At 37.6% G+C, this 25,831-nt stretch overlaps 1 protein-coding gene across 2 annotated transcripts in view; it reads right to left on the bottom strand.

Annotated features, from left to right (window-relative positions):
- Positions 1 to 25,831, bottom strand: part of XPO7 (exportin 7) — an 88,718-nt gene that overhangs the window by 29,009 nt on the left and 33,878 nt on the right. The window contains exons 2-6 of one of the 2 annotated variants that reach the window (XM_061200656.1): positions 7,492 to 7,638; positions 4,836 to 4,929; positions 4,131 to 4,297; positions 2,715 to 2,807; positions 283 to 387 (exon numbers count right to left, since the gene is read on the bottom strand). In XM_061200656.1, coding sequence (XP_061056639.1) covers positions 283 to 387; positions 2,715 to 2,807; positions 4,131 to 4,297; positions 4,836 to 4,929; positions 7,492 to 7,638 — 606 coding nt within the window. The remainder of the gene's footprint in view (positions 1 to 282; positions 388 to 2,714; positions 2,808 to 4,130; positions 4,298 to 4,835; positions 4,930 to 7,491; positions 7,639 to 25,831) is intronic. The other variant, XM_061200657.1, reaches the window with a different exon arrangement.

The raw sequence follows: 25,831 nt of genomic DNA, 5'->3' as shown, positions 1-25,831 counted from the left end.
AGTTCCTTTAAAATAGGAGCATGGGATAAGTGTTCACATACTGCTCTTTACCTAGGGGAATAGATGTGAAATAGGGAAATCACAATTCTTTCTTTCAGTTTGGTAAGTTTCTTCAACAGCTCGGACATATGTATTACGTGAGACATGACGATGATTAAAGAGATGCAAAAAAAAAAAAAAAAAAAAAGAGATGCATAAACTCTCATGGGGTCATAACAAGTCCCCATTTATTCTCATCCTTTCAAAAGGATCTGTGAGGCAGGTCCCAACATACAATCTCACCTGTTTTAGCAGATTGCAGGAAAGAGTGAAGATATCAAATAACGATGAATCTCGGAAAGAAGAGGCTATTTTTCTGTGCTTGGTTAAAGGATGGGTGGTGTCTGCCTGTGCAGAAAAACAAACCAACGCAAGTTTTAGAATTAGTTGCAAAGAAAAAAATTTTCATGTAGACTTCAAGTAAACTAGAAGGATTTTCAGTAAGACCAACATAAATAACAAAATACATTTTAAACATTTAAGTTACTGTTAGACCATATTTAGTGAGAGAATGCAGATGACAATAAGCTGCTAATAAGAGCTAGCCAGGATATCATGTCTCTACCGCATACAGAGGGAAGACAGAAGGAGAGGTATCTCCACTGCAAAGTTTTAATTTCCTCTGCACTTAGGGAGGTAAAATTTAACAAACTGTTGGAAGACATTGCTAATAATTTCTATCATGTTGTATTGTGGCTTAGTCTCAAAACCAGACAGTAGCAAGGCTTGGGTTTTGGTAAACAATCCAGTCAGGGCTGAAGTTACTACAAAATTTCTAAAACAGTCATTGACTAACAGCCATGAACTTAAGATAGACGATTGCCTGTAATACTCTCTTCCTTCTCTAACTTATTTCAACATGTAGTCTATACCACAGAAGTGAGTACTTAAATTAAATGGTTGTATTGGTCTCTCATTTACTCCTCTGTTCTTGTCTTTTTGGTCATATTTTAAAGGTTTTTGTGGTCAAGGATTAAGTCTTTTACTTCTTTAGTATGCCCTCTATTTATGACACATAGTAGGTACTCAATGAGTACAATAAAGGAATTTCAAGGTTGCCAAGAGTAATTTCAGTCCAACCATTTACTGTAAGCTTAAATCTCTTCTATATACTGTTCAATTCAACCAGGAGGGAGCTCATTTTGCTTTTAGCACATTAAAGAAAAAATGCAGCAAGATTTCTGATAGACAACCAAGTTATGGAATTCCCCCTTAATTTTATTTCTAAGTTCAAATAGGAATGGTAACAGAAATATGCTTTCTGATTTAAATGACAACCAAAAAAAAAAAAAAAAAAAGCCAATAGAAAACTAAGTTACATAGAGGTTCAAAGTGTTCCGATTTTAGCTTCAGGGTCACTGTGTTATCATAAATGTCTTGGATAAAAAGGTTTTGCTAGATTATATACCAGATGCTATATATAATCTGTTATACTGATCATAATACAGAGAATAATTACATCTTAAGTATGTCACACACATTTCTATTATTTTCTTAAGAAAGACAAAATTTCGAAGATTTTAAAAATACCAACACTGATGGATTTTCTGGAACCAAGCTTCAAAGGGGACAGCATTAACCCCACAATCTCTGTACCTAGTTAACGCATGCTCTCTTACTACAAGGGTAATAGTGGGTAAATAATAAGTTAGTTGCTAAGAGCACAGGTTCTGCAATAAGCCTATGTGGGTTTGAATTCATATACTGTTGCCAGGTAACTGTGACACTGTAGGCAAATTATTCAACCTTTATGATGAGCCGCAGTTTCCTTATCTAGGAAATGGGATAACCAGAGTCCCTATCTCACAGGACTACTGTGAGAATAAAATTAATATAAGTAAAGTGCTTAGAAAAGTGCCTGTCACATAGAAATCACTCAAAAGTGTGAGCTATTATTTTGATAATTACCAACCGCAATGGGGATTGCATGTGACAGAGAACACAATATGGACTCCAGATTTTAACAGACTATAAGCTAGTGCATTTAAGATAGTACCAACTCACAGTTAAAATTTCTCAGGGTTAACAGAAATGTCTGCATAAATACGAGCAGTAGCAACAATGATGCCAATGTAATTAATAGCTGACAACTGAAGGGTGAGATGTTACAATTAATATTAATTCTGGCCTGTCCAATAATTTTAACATTTTAGCTGGATACAAAAGTAAATGACTAAAAAATAATAGCCAGAGCAAAAGAAAGCCACTGGTGTTTCCTCTGTAGTAATCTGTGACATCAATGACTATTTAAAAAAAATTACCTGGTATTTAGCAGAATGTTTCGTGCATTCTGAAAAGATTATCAGCAAAATCTTTAATAATAGCACATGAGAACTGATTTTTGAATGATTATAAACACATTAATTTATACAGCAGAAGGGGCACACCAATGATGCTGGTTTCCTAAGTTCTGACTTAGGACCATTGCTCTCATCTCTAACAGTGAACATTAATACCACTGAGGAAAGCTGAGATGAGAGGAAAAAATATTCCAGAGACAGAAGGGGATCTGGATAATAAGAGTGAGGTAGACTGCACTTACAGAGGGAAACCCAATGGAACTATTTTGTTTCAAAAGGGCATTAATCACTTACCGCAAAAGCACACAACTGCCAAAAAAGATCATCCCACACACAGCAGAAAACACCAATACTAAGAAAAAATATGGCACTTACTTCAATGAGGAAGGCTGTAGCACTTACTTGATTAATTTCATTGGTTAGCTGAGATAAAATTGTGACACCAATGATGCAGTATTCAACACTATCCTGGTTTAAAAAGAAAAAGGCAGAAAGAGTTGGCCTGTGCAGCTTGATTTCAGCATTTGGAATGCAGTCATACTTTTGAAATAACAGAGTCCTGTGCTGCTATTAAAACTGCCCAGGGCTTCCCTGGTGGCGCAGTGGTTGAGAATCTGCCTGCCAATGCAGGGGACACGGGTTCGAGCCCTGGTCTGGGAAGATCCCACATGCCGCGGAGCAACTAGGCCCGTGAGCTACAACTACTGAGCCTGCGCGTCTGGAGCCTGTGCTCCGCAACAAGAGAGGCCGCGACAGTGAGAGGCCCGCGCACCGCGATGAAGAGTGGCCCCCACTTGCTGCAACTAGAGAAAGCCCTCACACAGAAACGAAGACCCAACACAGCCATAAATAAATAAATAAATAAATAATTTAAAAAAACAAAAAACAAAAAACTGCCTAGACAATGTAGCAAGAAACTGTAGTTTAAAACTGCTGCTTTGCAGGACATAAAATCTAACCTGCCATAAAAGAAGACTGCTAAATCTGACTTCATCAAAATTGAGACCCTTTGTATTTTAAAAATACCCTTAAGTATCATACCATACATACCATACAGAAAGAGAAACTAGCAAATCACATTTAAGATAAATGATGAATGTGTAAGATAATTTACAAAGCGACTGTATACAAAAAAGGGCAAAGAACCTGATAAAAAAATGTACGTAAGATATAAATAGGAAGTTCACAGAAAAACAAAAATAAGTAGTAAATCAGCATATGAAAATTTGTTCTGTCTCATTCGTAACTCAAATGCTGAGCTACCAATTCTTTCTACCTACGAAACTGGAAAAATAAAAAAGCTGAGCTCACAGGGTGGAGGTACAGGGAAATAGGCATTCTTTTAATTGTTGCAGGGAACAACTTTTTTTGAGGGTAATTTGGAAATATCCTTGCAAACCCAAAATACACACATCCCTCTGACTGAATAATTCAAAGGCTGGGAATTCACACTATAAACACACTTAACTCAAAGTATAAAAAGATATATATATATACACACACGCACACTAGGATATTCACTGAAGTATTTATTTAAGTCAAGATATAGATACTAACTACATGCCCACCTATAAGAGTTAAATGAATTATGGTATTTTAAACTGGAATGGTATGTAAGCATTAGAAAGAATGAAGGTTTTGTGCTGACATCTAAACATGTCAAGCCGAGACATATTAAGAGTTAAAAAGACACAGAAGAATATATACCAAGTAATTCCACTTATAGATCAATATATAAGTAAGCATATATTGCTTCACTCATTTTTATTCCATCAAATACATAAATCATACCTGTAAAAACCTTGTGACATCTGTGATTGCATTTCTGAAGACATAGTCATCCTTCTGACAGTCAAACCAGCCCAGTTTTGTGATTCTGGCATATAACTGAATAAGTGCTTGTGTCACGAAAGTAGCCAACTTTGGCCGAGTGGCAAGGTAGTTGAGCACATAGTTCCCTATAAAACAAAAGTAATCTACGTCGTTGAAGGCTCTGCCAGGGAAGGGTGTACATCTTTAAATGTCTAAGAAGTAGTAAATTTAAACTATTTACCCTAAACTTCCCTAATTATTCACACTACTGAGAAATGGGACTTGGAATTTAAGATTCATAGGCTTTCCAACTCAGAATATACAACGTGTCACAATGAAGAATCTGAGGTAAGGCAGCCTTCAATCTATCCCTCGATGGTTAAATAGCATGGTCTGCACAGAATTCAAAATCCTTAACAATGTTTTTCTTAGTTATTAGTGACAGTAAAGACTGAATGAAAGAAACCTTCTGAAAACCAAAGGGATAATGCAGGCTTTATCTAGAAGCAATTATATTGGGTCCTCTTCACTTTTAAGCCCAAATTCTGGAAAGAAACTGGATTCTAGATGCTCTGTATGCTTAGCAATTTCAGAACATTATCAGACAAGCAACATAAATGTAACTATTACTAGAACATCACTAAACTAATTTCTTTAAGAGAAAAAAGACAACTCTCTACTTACGAATATCTATTCGTTGTTCCAATGGTAGAGGGTTATTTGTGCGCGATACAAGCTTTGTAAGGCATGTAGCTGCCAGTAACTGGGAGTAAGATGACTGTGAAAAGAGGGGGGAAAGGACTTAGAATTCAGTTTTATTGAGTTAGTCAGTCATAAAGTTTTTAACTTGGAGATCTGTTCTCAAATTTAAGAAAATTAATCGGCTTTGCTATACTTGATCCTCAGGATTTTAAAGGGTCACATACTAAGGAAAAATGAGCCCCACAAAGCATATGTGCTCATTAAGCTGATTTCAGTCACGAACAAAGGGCAGGATAAAGTGAATGGCTGATCAAACTGAATCTAATACAGGTATCTGTATCACTTTGAGGGGGCAGAAGTTAGAGGGCCTCTTTTCAGAAAAGAAGCTAAATCTCTTCTTTCATTTAAATCAAGAAATCTTCTCCCTCCAACAGCCTTGTTATAATGATGTTTCAAAAAGTTTCACCTCATAATATTCCTATAGTATGGCATTAGAAAGAGGGGGAAAAAAAAAAAAGACAAGAAGAAGTAGTATTAGAAGGAACCACCACATTATGCTGGGTAGTTAATCCCCAATTGTATCTTCCCATCAGCACAACTATCAATCAGCTACAACTTTGGGGAATGTATATGCTAGTTTTAGTAGTAAATTCATAACAATTATTTATGAGAAAGAAAAATTATGCCCTAAGCAATGGAATAGCATTATCATTCTCAAGTATGGATTTTAATGAATTTTAACCTTACGGAGAATCAGAGTATTCTATCTGATCATAATGTATAAGGAGGGGCCGTGTGCAAATTCAGATTCCCCCACGTGGCTACATTATATAATGTCACGTAACAGAGACAGACTCAGAATCATCAAAATAATTTAATCAAGGGTCGAACATAATTTCCCATGAAACTATAAGTCCTTAAGACAGTAGGCTGTCCATAGGCATTACATCATCCCATCAGTTATAAAAATAACTTAAGTTGGGGGCTTCCCTGGTGGCGCAGTGGTTGAGAGTCTGCCTGCCAATGCAGGGGACACGGGTTCGAGCCCTGGTCTGGGAGGATCCCACGTGCCGCGGAGCAGCTGGGCCCGTGAGCCACAACTGCTGAGCCTGCGCGTCTGGAGCCTGTGCTCCACAACAAGAGAGGCCGCGACAGTGAGAGGCCCGCGCACCGCGATGAAGAGTGGCCCCCACTTGCCACAACTAGAGAGGGCCCTCGCACAGAAACGAAGACCCAACACAGCCAAAAATAAAATTAAAAAAAAAAAAATAAAATAACTTAAGTTTATGGACAAAATCTATAAAAGTGACTTTGACATGTGATTTTTATTCAACACCCTTGAACATGGTTTAAACTGACTAAAGCAGGTGTGTCAAATCGCTAATAATGCAAGAGAGGTTACTATTAACTATAGAACATAGTGTATATCTATACACTATATAACATGTAAATGGTTTCTGCATATAATTCCAATAAATCTGCTAAGTCACTAAGAAGTCAATAGAGATTAAAAAGGAAGAACCCACTATAATTAAGTGTTTTTAGTATTGCACCAACCCTGTTTTATTCCAGCCTGTTGACTGACAACATGAGGACTGGAGTTAACAGTGTCACAAATGACACTGTGGGGCTTCAGTGGGAGTCAAATGAGAGCTAGCTGTGCCATCTCCCACAGTACAAATCTAAGTGGATCAATCCTAGAGCCAAGGGATTGAAAAGAAATACAAAAAAATCTGAAAATAGAACAGAGCCCTACACAATCTCTGACCATGACTGTAATCTTGTAAACTTGGGAAAAGAGTTAGCTCTCTCAGCTACTAAAGGATATTATTTAGCCAACTATAATTTGTTCAGTTTACTGCATAAATTCTGTAACACCACTAACGCAAATTCAAAAATGAAGTCATCTAGAATTCTATACTCTCAACAAATTAACTGCTTTCCTCCTTTTCACATTTCCTTCTAGTCTTCAGCAGAGTGCTGGCTCCTGGTCTAGCTGGGATTCTAACTCTCTTGATGCCCTTTCATGATACACTGGTTGGATGCTTACCCTTCCTAAGACCTCCATCTTGCCAAAAATATTAACTTAATCAAATCATGTCTCATTAAAAGCATTACTGATCATTGCATGCCATTTTTAAGCTGGAAGAGGTTCTAATTCCATTTTAAAAACTGTAACTTCCTGTAATTTTCATTGTCGAGGTAATTTTTTCCCCTACACTTCTAAGACAAGAAGCAGCTGTGGTACAGGGGAGGAAAAACAGAGAAGACTAGGGATCTTACAAGGTGACATGAACTTTGTGGATAAGAAATGTCAATTATATACAGCCCTGTCTTCTTTGTAAAGGATACGAAGTGGTACTTAAGTGTAAAAAACAGAAAAGGAGGCCCAGAAATTTGATTCAAGACGAAAAATTACAGGACAAAAATATACGCTCAATGAGATTTTCCCTGATGAGTTTGTAAGGCCTTTTTTGCCAACCTGGCAGGTGTGGTGCGTTTTAAAAGTAAAATTAAGAAGGCAGAGGTACCTAGAAAAATCAAGGAACAGAAGTTATCCCAATCCACCCCTAAACTCAGAACCAGAATATATTTTCCTAAACCTGTTACCCTTTAGGATTTTCCAAATCTTACGTACACTTCCTCTTTCGAGGAGTAGCTGGCACTTGCTCAGGCAATCAGGGCTGTTGGTGAATTCAACCAAGGCTTTCTCTGCCTGGAGTCGAGTGGTTGTATCTGTTGTTTCATACAGCTGTTTGCACAGATTCTCTAGTTGGGCCAGGCTCTGGAAAAGATTAGTCAAAAACGAAATCAGTCGAGCCTACTATATATACAAGGTACTGTGCTCGAAATTACTGGATAAAGATAAATAATAATCAATGAAGAGAGACTTGCTTCTCAACTTGGAGGAGAATCTGGGTGACCTTTAATAATAACCATTTATAGCCTCCTTTATTTGATGCTTTAGAAGACAAAATGATAGAATGCCTAAAATATCTATATACTTTTTCAGTCATTCCCTTAAAGATCAATCACAAATGACATATTTTTTTCCTTGCAAATACCCATCCTAAGCTTTTCCAAAAGGTTTTCAAGTAAAAATTCAGAATTTACTTGCTCCGCCATCAATTTCAAGATTATGAATACTAGAGTCATCACTGTAAAATTAAGCACATAAACACACAGTGTAAGCATCACACAGATCTTTACATACGTTTAAGCATTCTCCCTTTGCCTAGTAGTTATCAGTTTACAATTATGTGTATGCACAAAGATGGCCAACCTCTATGAGAAAGCTTCCGAATGCAAGTACGTACCTTCCTCCCCGGATCCCTCATGTCTAAAGTGCAGCGGACTTTCTTCTGTTGCACTTTAAACTCTTGCTTTGGATCCAAATTTAAAACGCAGGGTCAAAATAAATTCAACCCTAGCATGTGCTCAGAGATAAGACATGGGAAACGCCCCCAAACAAACCCTTCTCTCCAAATCTTGAACCAGTTTCCAGGGAGGCAGGAAGGAGATGGGTATGTGCTTTGGTCAAAAACCCAAAGGGATGCAAATCCACTTCCACTTAACGTGTTCAAAAGCAAAGAGGAAAGGAATGTGTAAGGGTTCATGTAACTGTCACCTTTCACTGACTGGAGAGAAGGGCAAACATCTGTTAGTTTTCAAAGGACCAGTTTGGACTTTACGAAGAAATTCTGAGCCTATTTTCTACAGCAGCGAGCAAGATCTGGTTTAAATAGTTTGAAGGATCCTACTATTAGAAAAGACAATTCTGACAAGAACAAAAATAATAATAGTAATTAGACAAACCAACCTGTGTAAATAGCCTAAAATACATTACACAGTCTGCCCAAGGCTTTTCATTATCACTTTATTTCATTATGCTGTGACTTTATAAATCACAGCTTTTCTACTAAGCAGTAAAGCCCTTAGGGCAGGATACCTATTTTATTCAATCTGATTAATAAATTTCAAACATTAACCTAAAGAAAACAAGAAAGACAAATACTGACCCACTAAGATCATCAGTCTCACTTCAGGGAGCCCTCTAAAAACCAACCACCTCCATTCCAAAACAAAACAAACAAACCACCCTTCAAAACATCTTGGGGGGCTTCCCTGGTGGCGCAGTGGTTGAGAGTCTGCCTGCCAATGCAGGGGACATGGGTTCGAGCCCTGGTCTGGGAAGATCCCACATGCCGCGGAGCAACTAGGCCCGTGAGCCACAACTACTGAGCCTGCGCGTCTGGAGCCTGTGCTCCACAACAAGAGAGGCCGCGATAGTGAGAGGCCCGCGCACCGCGATGAAGAGTGGCCCCCGCTCGCCACAACTAGAGAAAGCCCTCGCACAGAAACGAAGCCCCAACACAGTCATAAATAAATAAATAAATAAATAAATAAATAAATAAATAAAGTAATTCCTTTAAAAAAAAAAAACAAGAAACATCTTGGGACTCTGATTAGGCTCCTGTTTAATCTGTTCCTCTCTGACTTCCAGAGGTCCCCCTTAATACCTTCCTCAATTCAAAAGCACAGAGAAAACTGTACTTGCAAAGCCAGATCTCAAGTAATGAAAGTTCTATAAGCAATAGCTGATTTTTTCATATAGCATATAAATACAAGGAGTAGAGAATAAGGCTAATTAACTACATTTATTCCATAAAACACATGTGAAAGTCAGTGTTACGCCTGCCAGTACTGGCCAAACATCCAATGAATCAGTTTAATTATAAATCCCCACATTCCTAAGCAAGGGATTAAATCTCTTTCACAACGTTTTTGTTTCAACCCAGCAGGCTGGTTCCCCCCTCCCCCCCATGAAATGACTAACTGAAAAGGGGACAAATTATTTTCAAAATAGGTAACACAGAAGACATCAATAGAAAGATACCCTAACCGAAACTGAAAGATAGCCATAAAATCTGGTACTAGGCGTCAGGAAGCAGCAGCAGCCTCCTAACGTCCACAGCTACCACACACTGCGAGCTTTCCAGTATCCTCAACAGACACTCCCTAAAGAGTCAGGCTGCTTAAGGTATAATGACTCTCCTTGAAGTCTGATCAATCAGTTCCGGTAGCTCCCCCAGTGCAACTCTTGTTTGCGTTTATTACAACAAAGTTGTTCACAAGATGACGGCTAAGCATCTGTCACCGGTAGTTCCTTACTGCTAAAAACCTACATGCAGGTTATGGTGGGCTTTTTGGTTGTTGCTTTGTTTTGATTTGCTTTAATTTAGCAGACAAAAACATACTGCAGGCTAAGTCTGGTAATGAGTTCTCAGCTCAGGAAACAAGACCATTTAAAAAACAAAAGAGTAATTTGACCATTTACACAAACAGTCTGAAGAACCGTAGCTCTATTTCTTTGTTTCCAGAAGAACAAATGGGAAACAATCTTGTTTTCCCAAACAATTAGTGAAAACATCTAAAAACCAAGTCATTTTATTTGGGTTGCCAGTACTACGCATCGAAGGAGAGGGGAATGAGACATTTACATTTCTGTTCTCCTGGATCCTAATGTTTCAAAAGCAAATCTAATAGATTATTTTGAATCACCTTTTTTGGGGACCCAGAATAAAACAATTTATCCTACAATGTTTGATTAGCCATTGAAACTAGTTATTTCACATTTAGCAGCGAACACACCACCGTGTTTCCCCTTTGACAGTCCCTTCTTCCATTCAACCAGTTCTTAATAAGGACATCTATTACACGATGCCGGTTCAGTCACAGAAGAGCCTCCAGAGAAGAATGTCTATTTTCTATTCCTGAGGCTGCCAAATTGATAATCCACAGAGAAACGTCCATCTGGTCCCACTGGAACATAAAAGCTTGTCTGGGTGAAATACTTAACAAAACTGGAAAGTGATCTTCAACTAGCAAAGCACTACTTTAGTACAAGAAACTCAAGACAGTCAAACCTCCAAACCTAAACCACCTGGATTTCACTAACAATAGTTACAATGAAGGTATTAAATGAATATATCTTCCTTAATATTTAGCAACAACGTTATTTTATACAGTTTTTTAAGCCTGGATAGAGAAAATGCAGCTCAATTATTCTCATTTCAATATGAGGTGCAACCAGTTGAGACTACAGACCTCAGAATTTAATGATTTATCTGAAGAGTTGCCTGTACGTTACAGGAAAATGAAGACTTTGTTTCTGCATTAGATGTTATACTACACCAAAAAGCAGAATACCTTGGAATTTATTTTAATTTGTCACATATTGCTTTAAAAAGCCCGACAGTATATACTTTTAGCCTCACTGCTTGGAAAAAAAAAAAAATCCACTTGGAGATTTCCAATCAGACACCAGGATACTCGCTTTTAGGAAGGATCTGACGACATTCCCAATAATGCTGAAGAGTGAACTAGAAAACAAGCATAACCCTTGGATGACTAGGTTCTCTACAGAGTACATCCTTGATCTGACAGCCACCCAAACCACCTGAAATGATCAGAAGCACCACCTTATTACAAAGTGAAAAGTACAGGTTCAATCCAGAGAAGTTCTCACGAAGAATATATAGTCAGAATTATCAATTTGGTAGCTGAATTTTCATGATTTGGATGCCTGAAATATAAAAAGAATTGCTGAAAAATCAAGCCACTTTCAACCTGTTCATAAACTCTATTAATTTAGATCTTCCTCAGTTGGAATTTTTCTGTGTATTAGGAAAAAACTGCGTTGGGTAAATTAAAAGATGCATACTGAACCTGCCAGAAAATGAACGAGTTAAGAGGTGTATAAGTAAGGCTAATAAAACTGATATACTAATTACATTTTATTTTTTATCTATTCAATAAGGCATTCCTATTGTCAGTAATGAATATCCAATTATCATAGATAATTTTTAAAACTCTTAAAAATCCAGTAACAACAACTATTGTTAGGTTAAAAAAGCAAGTGGCGGAACTTCCCTGGTGGCGTAATGGTTAAGCCTCCACCTGTCAATGCAGGGGACACGGGTTCGAGCCCTGGTCCCGGAAGATCCCACGTGCCGCGGAACAGCAAAGCCCGTGCGCCACAACTACCGAGCCTGCGCTCGAGAGCCCGCGAGCCACAACTACTGAGCCCACGTGCCACAACTCCTGAACCCTGCACGCCAAGAGCCCATGCTCCGCAACAAGAGAAGCCACAGCAATGAGAAGCCCGCGCACCGAAATGAAGAGTAGCCCCCGCTCACCGCAACTAGAGAAAGCCCGCGTGCAGCAACGAAGACCCAACACAGCCAAAAATAAATTAAAAATAAATAAATAAATTTATATATATAAAAAAGCAAGTAGCAGAGAAAGACAAATATCATATATATCGCTTATATGTGGAATCTAAAAAAATGGTACAAACGAACTTATTTACAAAACAGAAATACAGTCACAGATGTAAAAAACAAACTTATGGTTACCAGGGGGGAAAGGAGAGGGGATAAAAGTGAGAGATTGGGATCGACATATACACACTATTATATATAAAATAGATAACTAATAAGGACCTACTGTATAGCACAGGGAACTCTACTCAATACTCTGTAATGACCGATATGGGAAAAGAATCTAAAAAAGAGTGGATATATGTATATGTATAACTGATTCACTTTGCTGTATAGCAGAAATTAACACAACAGTGTAAATCAACTATACTCAAATTAAAAAAAAAAAGCAAGTGGCAAAACAGTATGTAGAGTATATCATTTGTGATATATGTCAGCAAATTCATAAAGGAAAATCTGGATGAAAACACAGCAACAATTATCTCTGGGAAGTGAGGTTATGGGAGACTTTTAATTTCTGTTATGTATTTCCATAACTTAAAAAATTTTGACCACAACCAGATATTATTTGTAAGCAGAAAAAAACCCCAACAGTGATACATAAATATTTTTTAAAAGGAAAAATTTAAGCTACCTTTTTTTTCTAAATTAACTCCTCTAATTAGTAACATATACTAATTAACTGATTTAATTAATTAGCTGATTGTTTCCAATCAGAATTCATAAAACAAATCCATGAAACCAAAAAGGCAATATATTCTAATGGCTGAAGTTTTAAAAAGTTATGTCTGTGTTTATTACTACTTTTATTTTGTTCTTTCTTACTACTAATAAATGCTGATAGTTTAAATGGCCTGAAAAGAACACTCCACGCAAGGTTTCCTCTTGTTTATAAAAGTTATCTAGAAGGCAATCTTGTGGGCCAAAGCCATTTTAGTTTTATACATATATCAGCAGATCTCTAAGATGTTAACAACTGCAGTGGAGTCAATGGGGGGGGGGAATATTCTCATTTTTTGAATGAGAATATTTATATAGGCAGACTATTTTTAAAAAGTTAAAAAAAAAAGTTTACAAAGCCAGTGCAAAAGACTTGAATCTGTACTTTACAAGAGAATATCCAAAGGGCCAATAAGCAAGTGAAAGGTGCTCAACTCGATAATCACCAGGAAATGTAAATCCAGACTACAAGGAGATATCCATTAGAATGACTAAAATGAAAAGGCCAACATCAAGCGCTGGTTAGGATGCTGGAACTGTCACACAGTGCTAGTGGAGTCGGAATTGGTTCAAACACACTGGAAAACTGGCTGGATCTATTAAAGCTGAACATATAAATATCCTATGACCCAGCTATTCCACTCCTATGTATATACCCAACAGAGATACGTGCTAAGTTCACCAAAACACTTGTATAGGAATGTTCACGGCAGCACTAAATGTAATAGTTCCCAAATGTGAAAGCCAAATGTCCATCAATAGTAATACGGATAAACGTGTCATTCCTTAATTTGGGTGCTGATTACAGAGGCACATCCATTTTGAGAAAATTGAGTTGTACATTTATAATTTGTGTATTTTTCTGTAAGTATGTTATACTTCAATAAGTTTTAAAAAAAGATGGAAGAATGACACAGTTCTCCCCAAATTCTTCAGGTATTTACTCTCATCTATTTCTTTCTGATACTAATGGAAAAGAAGTTCATCAATAACTGACAATTGCACATTAGGTTTAGAATGCTTTAGTTTTACACCAATTCCTGCTTTTAGAACTGTAACTCCCATTATTTGCTCAGGAAATAAATAAGGTAAGATTTTTGGATGCATGTGGGGACATTCTATTTCTGAGGGTACTAAGAGGGTGAGTAAAGCTTTTTGGCTGCAGATGCTGTGTAATGTCTACTGTCGTAAAACAAGATAAAATACGTATTTTCAGCAGGTGATAATGCAGTGCCAGAGCCTTGCGTGCATTAGATAAGGACAGCAAGTCTGCTAACATATGAGACTGCAAAATTCTACACTTAACTTCAAAACATGTATCAATCCTAACTTGTAATAAACACATATGATGTTTGCACTGTGGGCAACACACAGCCAAAACACATGTAAACAAATTATTTCATGAGGTAAACAGCCAGACTAACTGTGCCTGGCTTATTGACTTATAAATTTAACTCAAGAGTTTTCATTTAACATGTCACTAGAACCCAGTTTTGGTTCCTTCTCATAGTCACTAATGGTGCAGAGAAATGAAAGCTGCAGTATAAGCTGAATCCTCTAAAGTACAGATTTCAAACTGGTAGCCTCAAACCGGTCCACAGACATTTTTGTTTTTCGTCTTACAGTGTGGTTTTAAAGTCTGACATAGTTGCCAATATTTCATAATGATATCTGGTTTTCTAGCTTCCCATGAAAAATTAGAAGATCTGATTACACTGGACCTGCATTTTCAAGTGTCACTAATCAAATGACAGTAAGAGCACAGTGCTTCCTAGGGGGCAGGCTCTCTCTAGTTGACTCAGTTCCTAAGCGTCTGGCCCCCGTAGACAGCGGAGTTTTCTCCACCTGCTGTAATGCAGTTTTGTCTCGGTATCAGTGGTTCACTCCCGGATGTCAAAGTTAAAAAGTAGTGAGCATATCGTATTACAATAGATTTTGACTTAACTTTGGGTACTAACTCTTTGTTAAACTTGGTTAAAACAATCTTTTGAGTACATGGGGCTACATAAAGCTTAGGCAGAGAAAACAATTAGATTGAGAGTTAAGCAATTTGGATACTGGTCTTAGTAACTAACGGTGTGACTTTGGGCAAGTTTATTTCCTGGAGCTTCAGTTTTCTCATGGGTAAAGTAAGTGGATTTTATTATGTTATTTAACAGAGATACTCCTGGTTCTAACTTCTATACTTTTTAATTATACAAATGAATCAGATTTAAAAGTAAGCAAATATTAAAATTTAAAAGATCATGAAAACAATCAGGCAAATTTTTTTAAAAGAGAGAATTCAACAAAAAATAAATCAGGTGAACACTCCCACACATCCCTCTAACTCACAAACAACTCCCGTGACCTAGCAGCAGAAACAAGGATCCTTTTGGAGTGGAGGTTCAGTACAATCTGAGTTAAGACCTCAGATGTCAGACAAATCCCCACTCCCCTATTTACTAGCTGTGGGAGTGTGAATAAGTTACTCAAATCTTTCAAACTAGTTTTCATTTCTTTTAAGTAGAAATAGTATCTATTTCACAAGTCAATGTAAAAGTCAATGAGGTAATGTATGTAAACTTAATTACTGAGTTTATTACTTGCCCATATGGCATACACTGGCTACTAACAACTGGAGAACAACAGCTTTTTTAAGCACGTGCATAAATGCATATAAAATCTGCAGTTTCTTCTAGAGGCTTTATAAATGCCTTTCCCTGCAGGGCTAGGGGACAGGATATACAGTTGACCCTTATTGTTTATGGGTCCCCTATTTGCAAATTTACCTACCTGCTAAAACTTATTTGTAATCCCCAAATCAAAACTCTCAGCAATTGTGCAGTGATTTGTGGACACGCACAGAATGGTGAAAATTTTGAGTGGCCAGACACACATGTTCCCAGCTGAGGTGGAACAAGGCAATGCTTTGTGTTCTTGCTTCAGCTCTCATACTGTAAACAATGAGAGTATAAGCGTCCTTTTTGTAGTTTATTTAATGCCACGTTTTTTTGCAGTCTTGTGCTTTTTGTTGCCGATTTTGCCATTTAAAATGGCCCCAAGCACAGTGCTGCAGTGCTGTCTAGTGCTCCTAAGCTCAAGAAGGCTGTGTGAAAAAACGTGTTAGATAAGCTTCATTCAGGTGTGTTAAAAAGGTGTCTGTAAATAGAAATACAAATAAAACAAGGTTATAGGTTGCCTGATGAAAATGTGACCAGAAGTTGGCAGGAACTTAACCTTATATATCCTACAGGAGAAAGGGTTCAGTATTTGCTAATTCAGTGTTCTCAGTGACTTTATAGAACAAACTACCATAAATAATGAGGATCAGTTGTATTTCCACCCATTTCCAGTACTGGGTGGTATTCAGTACATATTTCCCCATAGAAACAGAACTATATTACCATTGTTATAGGCATTTGTTCAAACAGAGGTATTTACTAACTTACGCAACTGTGACCCTCAAACTCTTGCAGATGACTCAAATGTTTGTTTAAATGGCCATTTATACTATTTAGGTACTGTGATTTTAGTAAATGAGCACTAACGCACACACTGCATGGAAAGGACAAGAGCATGCCTCAGTGTTTGGCACACAGTAGAAGTTTCATAAAAATGTCTTGCATAAACTCTTAAAAAGCTTCTAAAGGGGTCTGGATTAAAATGGCAGACTGACAACGTATCTAATCTTGTTCCTTTCCCAAACCCAACTAAAACAACACTAAAGGGATTAAAGAAAATCATAATCCCACAACGATTATGACAGGAGACAGGACAACAGCTGCAAAATTTTGGAATATAGAAAAATCAGCAGTAACTGGCTTAACCGACTCAAGAAAGCCAAATACCTTGCCAGGGGTGAAAACAACCTGAAAGCCAACCTGATTTACACTCCATGCTCAGATGTTAAGGTGAAGTGGGGTGGCCAAAGCAAGGAAGAACAGGGTAAAAGTATTTTTCAGAAGTTAAGATTCCCAGATACCTTCCCTTACTCGATGCCTCTGAATGACTGCCCCTCTTCCTCTGGACTGGGGGACACCAAGCCAGTCAAAAGCACCTTTGAGGACATGGGCACCAGACAGTTTACAGGTCGATTAAGCAGCCACATACACATCAAATGCTGCTGAGCCTTCCCTTACTGGGCTCCTTCCACCCAGAAATGCCTGTGTCCAAATTGTACTCCCTAGGCAGGAGTTTGGAAAATCTTCCCCTGAGAATCTCATTAGTCACAAGGGAAATACCTAAAGATACACTGATCTGGGGTTACCCAACAAATGACACAATTGGATTACCCTACTGTGATGCCTCAAGCAGACAAGCCTCACTTCCACACTTAGAGCTTCCAGTCAGCTTTGTAGTCTCTCAATCTTGATTATGAGGAAATAATCAAGGATTACCAGAAATCTGAAGAAAGCCTTTAACATGGAAGATAGTGTTAAAAAACAAAACAGGCCTAAAATGGAATTGTTTATGGTTGGTCAAAAAAAGAGACTAAATTATAGTTTCGGCTCTCCCAGAAATGGAATCTTAAACCAGTCAATCAGGAATTGCCTGATTAGCACTAGTTAGGTAACCTGCCTGATAGACCCCTGCCATCCCCTAAAGGAAAGCAACCTTGTTCCCACTCCTTTCCCACCTAAAGTCTTTTATTTTGTACAGCTCCTCAGACCTTTCTATGTGCTAGATTGGATGCTGCCTGACTGGAATCGATTTTTGCTCAAATAAGCTCTTAAAATTTTTAACATGCCTCAGTTTCTCTTTTAACAATAGCAATCAAAACAAACACATAAAAAGCAACCTGGAACAAACAGAAACCATGCAGGGAGAAGGAAACTTGAAAAAAGGAAAAAAGATACAGGGAGTAAAAAAGACAAAAATATTATTAAGCTCACCCAAGAGATAAAACATACTCCAACTGTGGAATAAGAACAGGGGTGCTCTAAAAAAGAAACGTTCAAGGAACATAAAAAAGAGATCTTAGAAATTAATAATATAATAGCAGAGACAAAATATTCCATCAGAGGGTTGGAAAATAAAGGTAAAGTCTCTCAGAAAATAGAGCAAAAGAACTGAGATGGAAAATAAGAGAGCAAAGATAAAAATCAGAGGCCAGGTTCCGGAGGTCCAACATCTAATTAACCAGAGTTCCAGAGAGAGAGAACAGAGAATAGAGAAGGAGAGGAAAATATCAATAAAATAATTCAAGGAAACTTCCTAGAGCTGAAGAACATCAGTTGCCATAAGGAAAGTGTCTACCAAAGCCCAGCATAATAAATGAAAATCAAGCCATACCCAAGGCACATTGCTGTGAAATCTGAGAAACCTGAGGACAAAAAGAAGATTCTATAAGCTGCCCAGGCGGGTGGGGAGATGGGTGATGGGAACAAAGACCAAAACCAAGACCCAAGCCAGGTAAACACATAAATGATCATGAATCAGATGGCTCTGGGCATCACAAAAGCAACACTCAGCAACAAGCCAACAGAACAATGTCTGCAAGATTCTGAAGGGAAATGATCAACACAGAATGTTTACCTAGTTAAACAAGTAATCAAGTGGGAGGGCAGAACAAAGCTATTTCAGGCACATAAGGCCACAAGAATTTATCACCCATGCTCCTATTAAAGAATGTGCATCACACCAAAATAAGAGTAATACCATAAAAAGGTATAAGCATGGAGTGCAGCAAATGGGAACTCCAACACCGGAGAGTGATATCGAGGGAATTCTGGGAGGATGGTGAAGGGAGATACTAGGATGACAACTGAGCTACATGGAGAGCAACGAGGCCTTAATCAAGCAAAGTGGCTCAAGGGACAAGTCATGCTGAGGAAGTCATCACCAAGATCTCTGCTGCCATCGAGGACAGAATTCTCATGTTAAGACGATTTCACCTAAATCCATGTTGAAGTTTAGCTCACAGAAAAGCCCTTAACTGACAAAGTAAGCATTCTCCATTAAACTTTGGAAAGTTTTTTTATAGAGCTATGAAATCATTTTAAACTAACATTCCAAGGACAAAGGCAGTTGTGCAACATAAAAGATAGCTTTGAAATGAATACTGCACAGTATGGTTACTTACAGCATTTAAAAGCTGTAATAGACTTCAGGCATAAAAATTTTGCATCCTATGATTTATAAATGGAGTTCCAGTAAGAAAAAAAAAAAAAAAGAACATACTTGGTTTTTGCCACCTTCACTTCCTTTATAAAAAAGGTTGTTTGTCTCTCAAATGCCTTTTATGGAACTTGATTTTGCCATGCTGACAGTATTAAAAGACCAAAACAATGTACTTTGCTATGAAAATGGCTGAGTAAGAGAGTAGATTATGAAGGCCAAGTAGATCACCTCAGGAAAGGAAGCCAACACCCAGCCATGTGGGAACCCAAATTTGCAGTTTGAAACAATCATACTTGTAAATAAACTTTTCTGCTACATAATCATTTCCCTAAAACCTCATTTTTAAAAGCAGGTCTATGCAGGGAGAAAAATCCTGTATTAGTTCAATACTCTTGTTAAGAGTGTTAAATCACATCTCTATCAATTTAAATTGGAATGACACTGTCTACTGATAATATATTTTTCCTTACAAATTTAGTAATTTTTTTTTTCTTTACCACATAGCAAGCATGGTCAAACAAGTGACTTCTAAAGGTCAGAAAGTGATGGCTTATTGGTTAAGTATTAAAGGGACCAAAATGGGAGAGTTGTATAGTCTTTCACTTCATTTAGTCCTGGTTTCCAAGAGCTATTTGTTTTTGAGTTCTTTACCATTTAAGCTACACTGTAGAGGGATACTGTTGGGTCAGTGTGTATTTATTATTTCAATTTTATGTTCTTAATATCAATACAGTACAAGATCCAAACTTTAGAGTACTGGGGATATTTTATGCAGAATCATATTAAAATATTAGAAGTGCCATTAAATACATATAATAGAGCAAAGAAAGTGATCAGGCACACAATCATCAATTATCTGATGCCCCCAATCATCAAGCTCCATGACTACGTTTTCCAATGACTAAATAAAAAGAATTTCAGGTTCAAGCACACTTGTTTTATTAATAGCACAGCCAAATAAATGCAACTGGCTGGGAGAGTATTCAAACAACTTCAGGAATCTTAGGGTTTCCCCCATTCTTTTTTTTTAAAATTTATTTCTGCTGCGTTGGGTCTTTGTTGCTGCGCATGGGCTTTCTCTAGTTGTGGTGAGTGGGGGCTACTTTTCATTGTGGTGCGCGGGCTTCTCATTGTGGTGGCTTCTCTTGTTGCAGAGCACAGGCTCTAGGCGTGAGGGTTTCAGTAGTTGCAGCAGCCGGGCTCAGTAGTTGTGGCTCACGGGCTCTAGAGCACAGGCTCAGTAGTTGTGGTGCACGGGCTTAGCTGCTCCGCAGCATGTGGGATCTTCCCGGACCAGGGCTCGAACCCGAGTCCCCTGCATTGGCAGGCGGATTCTCAACCACTGCACCACCAGGGAAGTCCCTCCCCACTTCTTTTAATGTTACTAGTTCTTTCAGTTTCCGTGGCTGATAGGAATTGCAGTTACAAACAGAATCTAATTTGCTTAAGAGAATGAAAAGACCAGCCAGACTGGTAAACAATCTTTGCAAAACATATATCTGAGAAAAGACTGGTATCCAAAATATACAAAGAACTCTTAAAACTCTACAGTAACAACCCAATTAAAAATCTGGCAAAGGATCTGAACAGACACCTCACCAAAGTAGATGGCAAATAAGCATATGAAAAGATGCTTAACATTATACATTATCGGGGAAATGCAAATTAAAACAACAGTGAGATACTACAACACACCTAAGAGGATGGCTAAAAAACAAAACACTGAAAACACCAATTACTGGCGAGGATGTGGAGCAACAGGAACTCTCAACTCATTGCTGATGGGGATGCAAAATGGTACAGCCACTTGGGATGACAGTTTGGCAGTTTCTTACAAAACTACCACAGCATCCAGCAATTGAGCTGCTTGGTATTTACCCAAATGAGTTGAAAACTTACATCTACAGACAAAACCCTGCTCATGAGTATTCACAGCAAATTTATTCAGAACTGCCAACACCTGGAAGCAACCAAGATGTCCTTCAACAGGTGCATGGAAAAATAAACTGTGGTACATCCAGAAAATGGGATATTAACCATCGCTAAAAAGAAATGAGCTATCAAGCTGCAAAAAGACATGGAGGAACCTTAAATGCATTATTACTAAGTGAAAGAAGCCACTCTGAAAAGGCTACATACTGTATGATTCCAACTATGCAAATTTCTGGAAAAGGCAAAACTACAGAAACAGCAAAAAGAACAGTGGTTGCCAAGAGTTTGAAGGGGAAGAAGGGATGAAGAGTCCAGAGGATGTTTAGGGTAGTGAAACTACTCTGTATGATAGTTTAATGATGAACACATGCCCTTACACATTTGTCAAAACCCACAGAACATACAACACAGAGTGTACTTCAGTTAGTACAATAACAATGTACCAGTATTGGCTCATCAATTGTAATACAGCACAGTAATGCAAGACGTTAGTAACAGAGGAAACTGTCTTGAAGATAAGGAGGTATATGGGAACTCTGCACTTTCCACTCAGTTTTTCTGTAAACTTAAAACTGCTCTAAAAAGTAAAGTATATTACAAAATACAGTCTATTAAAAACAAATCTGTCAATTTATAAAAATTCCTACTCTTCTTCCCCAAATTTTATCTTAATATTGTCTAGTTTACTAACCAATGTTCTATAATAAAACATGCCATTTCATATCCTAGCTTTCACCCTGCTGGTCCACTTGACAGGGCAATAAAACAGTTAAAATTCTCTAGTTTAATACATAGGCATTATAACACTATCATTCAGAGATGATGTAATTGACAGTGGTTCTCTGAAGATATAAATTAGAATCCATACTGTATCTATCTGGTATAAAATATTCTTCTGCTAGAGGATGTATACAGGAAAAATCTTCAAAAGTTAGATTTATAAGGTCATTTCAAAGTAATGCTCATGTTTAAATAACTTGCTGTTACTCTTCTAAATCATCCCTCACCACTCAAAAATATGTCTATATGGGAAAGGTCAGCAAAATGTAACTTGGTTTGCCTTATGAGCCTTCTATTTTATATAGTATCTCTGGTGTTCTGCCCTCCTTTCAAAAATAGGAATACAATTCTGGCGCACGTTGACAATCGAAAATATCTTCTTTGTAAGTTTCTTCAGCTTAATCATGCATTTGTCTTCATTTTTTAAAAAAAGCACACCACCACCTGAAGAACAGAGTTTACAGTAAATTTTAGATTTGTTGCCACATATGCAACTAACAAAAGTGCAACAACAGCAGAAAACTAGTGTGTGCAACATACCAATAAAGTTATTTTTGAACAGCCCTAATGTCTTCATTCACAAACTTGTAGGAAATGACTACAGGTATTTTACCATCTCTCACATCCTGAGTTAAATTCTTAGAAAAGAAATAGGCCAAATGCACTTGATATTCTAGAAGAGAAGAGACATCTGCTAAACAGGTCACTAATACCAAGGAGGAACTTTCTAACAATGTGGGGATGGTACTGGATGATCTTTATTTAAATTTGTTGAGACTGGGTTAGGTTATTGATAATCACTCCTATCTTGAACTATTATGTCTCCATCATCCCAGTAGGGATTCCCACTGTTTAAACAGCACAGGATCTTCTCTTTCACAGTCAACATAACCACAGGATTCATATTTAACTATACTCATAATTAATATACGACCTTACTGTAAGTTCTAGTACCACAAATACCATACTCCTTAAAAGTAATTTTCCAAAAATACTGGGCTGACAACATGAGGCTCTGAAAAAACATTAGCAGTAGCTGGAGACCCTCAATAACAAAACAGCTGATAATACACCTATATGGTTACAGGCTTCTCCAAGTTTGACCAGATACTGACAAGCTGCATCAATGTTTTAACTAAATAGACAGAATGGCAGACTAATGAAAAGAAAGGATGGTTTTAACTGGTGGTGTGCATGCGTGTGTGTGTGTGAAATAGTATATAAAGATATGAATAATTGGTTTTTTTAAGATTTATTTTTTATTGAAGTAACACTGAGTTATAACATTATGTAAGTTTCATGTATACATTATATTTCTACTTCTGTATACCCTACAGCGTGCTCACCACCAATGTAGTTTCCACCCATCACCATACAGTTGATTCCCTTTACTCATTTTGCCCCCCTCACCCTGACCTCCTTTCTGGTAACCTCTACTCTGTTCACTGTATCTACATTTATTTGGTGGTTTTATGTGCAGCTCTGCTTTAGATTATTTATGTGACACTGAAAGTTCCCTAAATCTTGAAGGTCTCTATTCCACCATATAGGAAACAGGGGCATTCATTTTACAACAAATACCTGAGTGCCTACTATTTGCCAAGCACCATTCTAAATGCTTGAGACATATCAGTGAAAAAACAAAGACACCTGCCCTCTCGGAGCTGACATTACAGTGAGGGAAGACAAATCATAATAAACAGAACGAATGAATTATAGGGTATGTTAGGAAGGTGGTAAATACTATGGGAAAAAAACAGGACAAGGTGACGAATAAGAGAGTATATATGGGGATGGGGGCAGGATGCAGCATGCAATAGGGTAGTTAAGGTAGGTCTCATAGAGAGGTGAAAAAATGAAATAACACATTTAGAAAGTGAGGGAGTTGACCAAAGAGGTAAGCACATCTACTTATGACTCTTAACAAGGATTCGCTATGAATAAGATGACATACATAAAGTCCTCAAAGGGAAAGACTATCATTTTTCTGGGTACCGGTTATGTGTTAATCCCTGTGCTATACACTAATACGTGTCTCATTTTCTATAAAACTTTAAGGCAGAATATTAAAATCCCATTGGAAGTTATTCTCATTTTTAAAAAAGTAAAAGGTAAATGTAGGGCTTCTCTGGTGGCGCAGTGGTTGAGAGTCTGCCTGCTAATGCAGGGGACACAGGTTCGAGCCCTGGTCTGGGAAGATCCCACGTGCCGCGGATCTGCTATAGGCCCGTGAGCCACAACTACTGAGCCTGCCCGTCTGGAGCCTGTGCTCCACAACAAGAGAGGCCGCGATAGTGAAGAGGCCCACGCACCGCGATGAAGAGAGGCCCCCACTTGCTGCAACTAGAGAAAGCCCTCGCATAGAAACGAAGACCCAACACAGCCAAAAATAAATATTAATAAATAAATAAATAAATAAGACCCGGCACAACCAAATAAATAAGTAAATATTTAAAAAAAAAGGTAAATGTAAATTTTATGAGTTAAAGAAAGACTACTGAAAAAGAAACAGGGATAAATGTGTATATACTATATGTAATATATTTAATTCATCCTTCTAATGCTGTTTTTGAAATTAACAATGGTATATTGCAAGATACTTCAAACTGAATTCAGCCAAAGAAAGTCCATGCAACATTTGCAAACTGATCAAGATAACATGAAATAAACTGACAATCCAGCAGCTGAAAACAATAGAAATAATCCCAGAAAGAGACATGATGTAACCTAAACTTCTCAACATAACCTCACTAACAAATTTTACTTATTTGATGGGGAGAACAATTTACTCTTCTCTTTAGGAGAACAAAAATCAGCTCATATAATTTAGGAACATGATACATTCCTTCGATGAATGGTACTAATGATAATTAAATCTTCGGACAAGTGTTTCTTCGAAAATGTCCTTAAAAGCCTGTGAAACAAATAAGATGAAAGAAACTACTTCTAAGGAAATGAAATAATTTTAGACCCATTCAACCCACTGGATTCTGAAATATTTCAGGGTAGGGCTGTGAACTAAGTCAAAAACAAACCTACCTACCTAATATGTTTGCTTTTTTTTTTTTTTAAACCTCAAACCAAACCTAGATCCCAGTAAAAATGATCTTAAAAATACATTCTGGAACTTACATCTGTTCCTACTTTGGTAATTAGGTTAAAAGCAAAGTGCTCATAACTATATTTCTTCAGAAACTTAAGACTTCCCAAACTGCAGTAAACTACAAGTGCTACCTGTATTTCCCTACCAAAAATAATCAACAGTGCTCAGTAAAGTTTAGAACCGAACAATAAATGAGAGTGAGACTTGAGGTAGAACAGTTTTTAAAAAAGTTGCCCTTGGCATGACAGCTTTACCTGACCCCTGGCAGTTAGAGCAGCCACTGCAACACCTTGGTTGTTGCAAGACTGAAAGAAAAGTCAGGGAGCGTTTAGCCTTTAAAGCTACAGTGAACACTACTACCTTTTTGCCACATTGCTCCCCCCAACTCCCCACCCCCATCACATTGCTTTTAACCAATTATGGTACAATTAGTGCAGAAAAATAACTTTCTTCTGAGTGGTGATGATGATGCGACAAGTATCACACATAGTACGAATCTAAGTTATTTGTCAGTTTCATGTTATTCAATAATGTAGGTGTGGGAGAAAGGCAGCTAATCAGCAACTGTCTCTGGGCAGGCAAGGAGCTAAAGATGATACCCGGGTGAGCCTTTGATGGCTGCTGGAGCAACAACCGAATCCCAAGGAGCAAAAGTTAGTTAAGCCAGGAAGATCTGTGTTACAGAAGGAAGTAACACAAATCACTTAATTATATACGTGGAAATTAAACTTTGCAGAGTGAGAATAATGGACTAATTTTGTCTATAATGTTAATTTCTGGAACTACTGTGTCAATTTGTGTAATTCAACAGTGAAATAGAAACCAGAAACAGAGGGCATTATAGAATTTTGAACAGAGATATTAACAAACCTTAAGAAAATCAGTTTGATCTCAGGACCCCTAATTTGCTATAGAAAGCCCCCAGGTCCAGGCAAGTGTCAGTATTTCCTGGTGATGACTCAAACTACGGATGAGACCACACATTCAGTACCTATATGCTTTAGTGTACTAACTGGCTTTTAAAAGGATGCTTGGAGGAGCCAAATGGTTTCTTTGAA

The sequence above is a fragment of the Eubalaena glacialis genome, chromosome 9, assembly GCF_028564815.1.
Source record: "Eubalaena glacialis isolate mEubGla1 chromosome 9, mEubGla1.1.hap2.+ XY, whole genome shotgun sequence".
In the NCBI taxonomy this organism is placed as follows: domain Eukaryota; kingdom Metazoa; phylum Chordata; class Mammalia; order Artiodactyla; family Balaenidae; genus Eubalaena; species Eubalaena glacialis.
The sequence above is the reverse complement of the archived record's forward strand: the minus strand, read 5'-3'. Positions and strand labels throughout refer to the sequence as shown.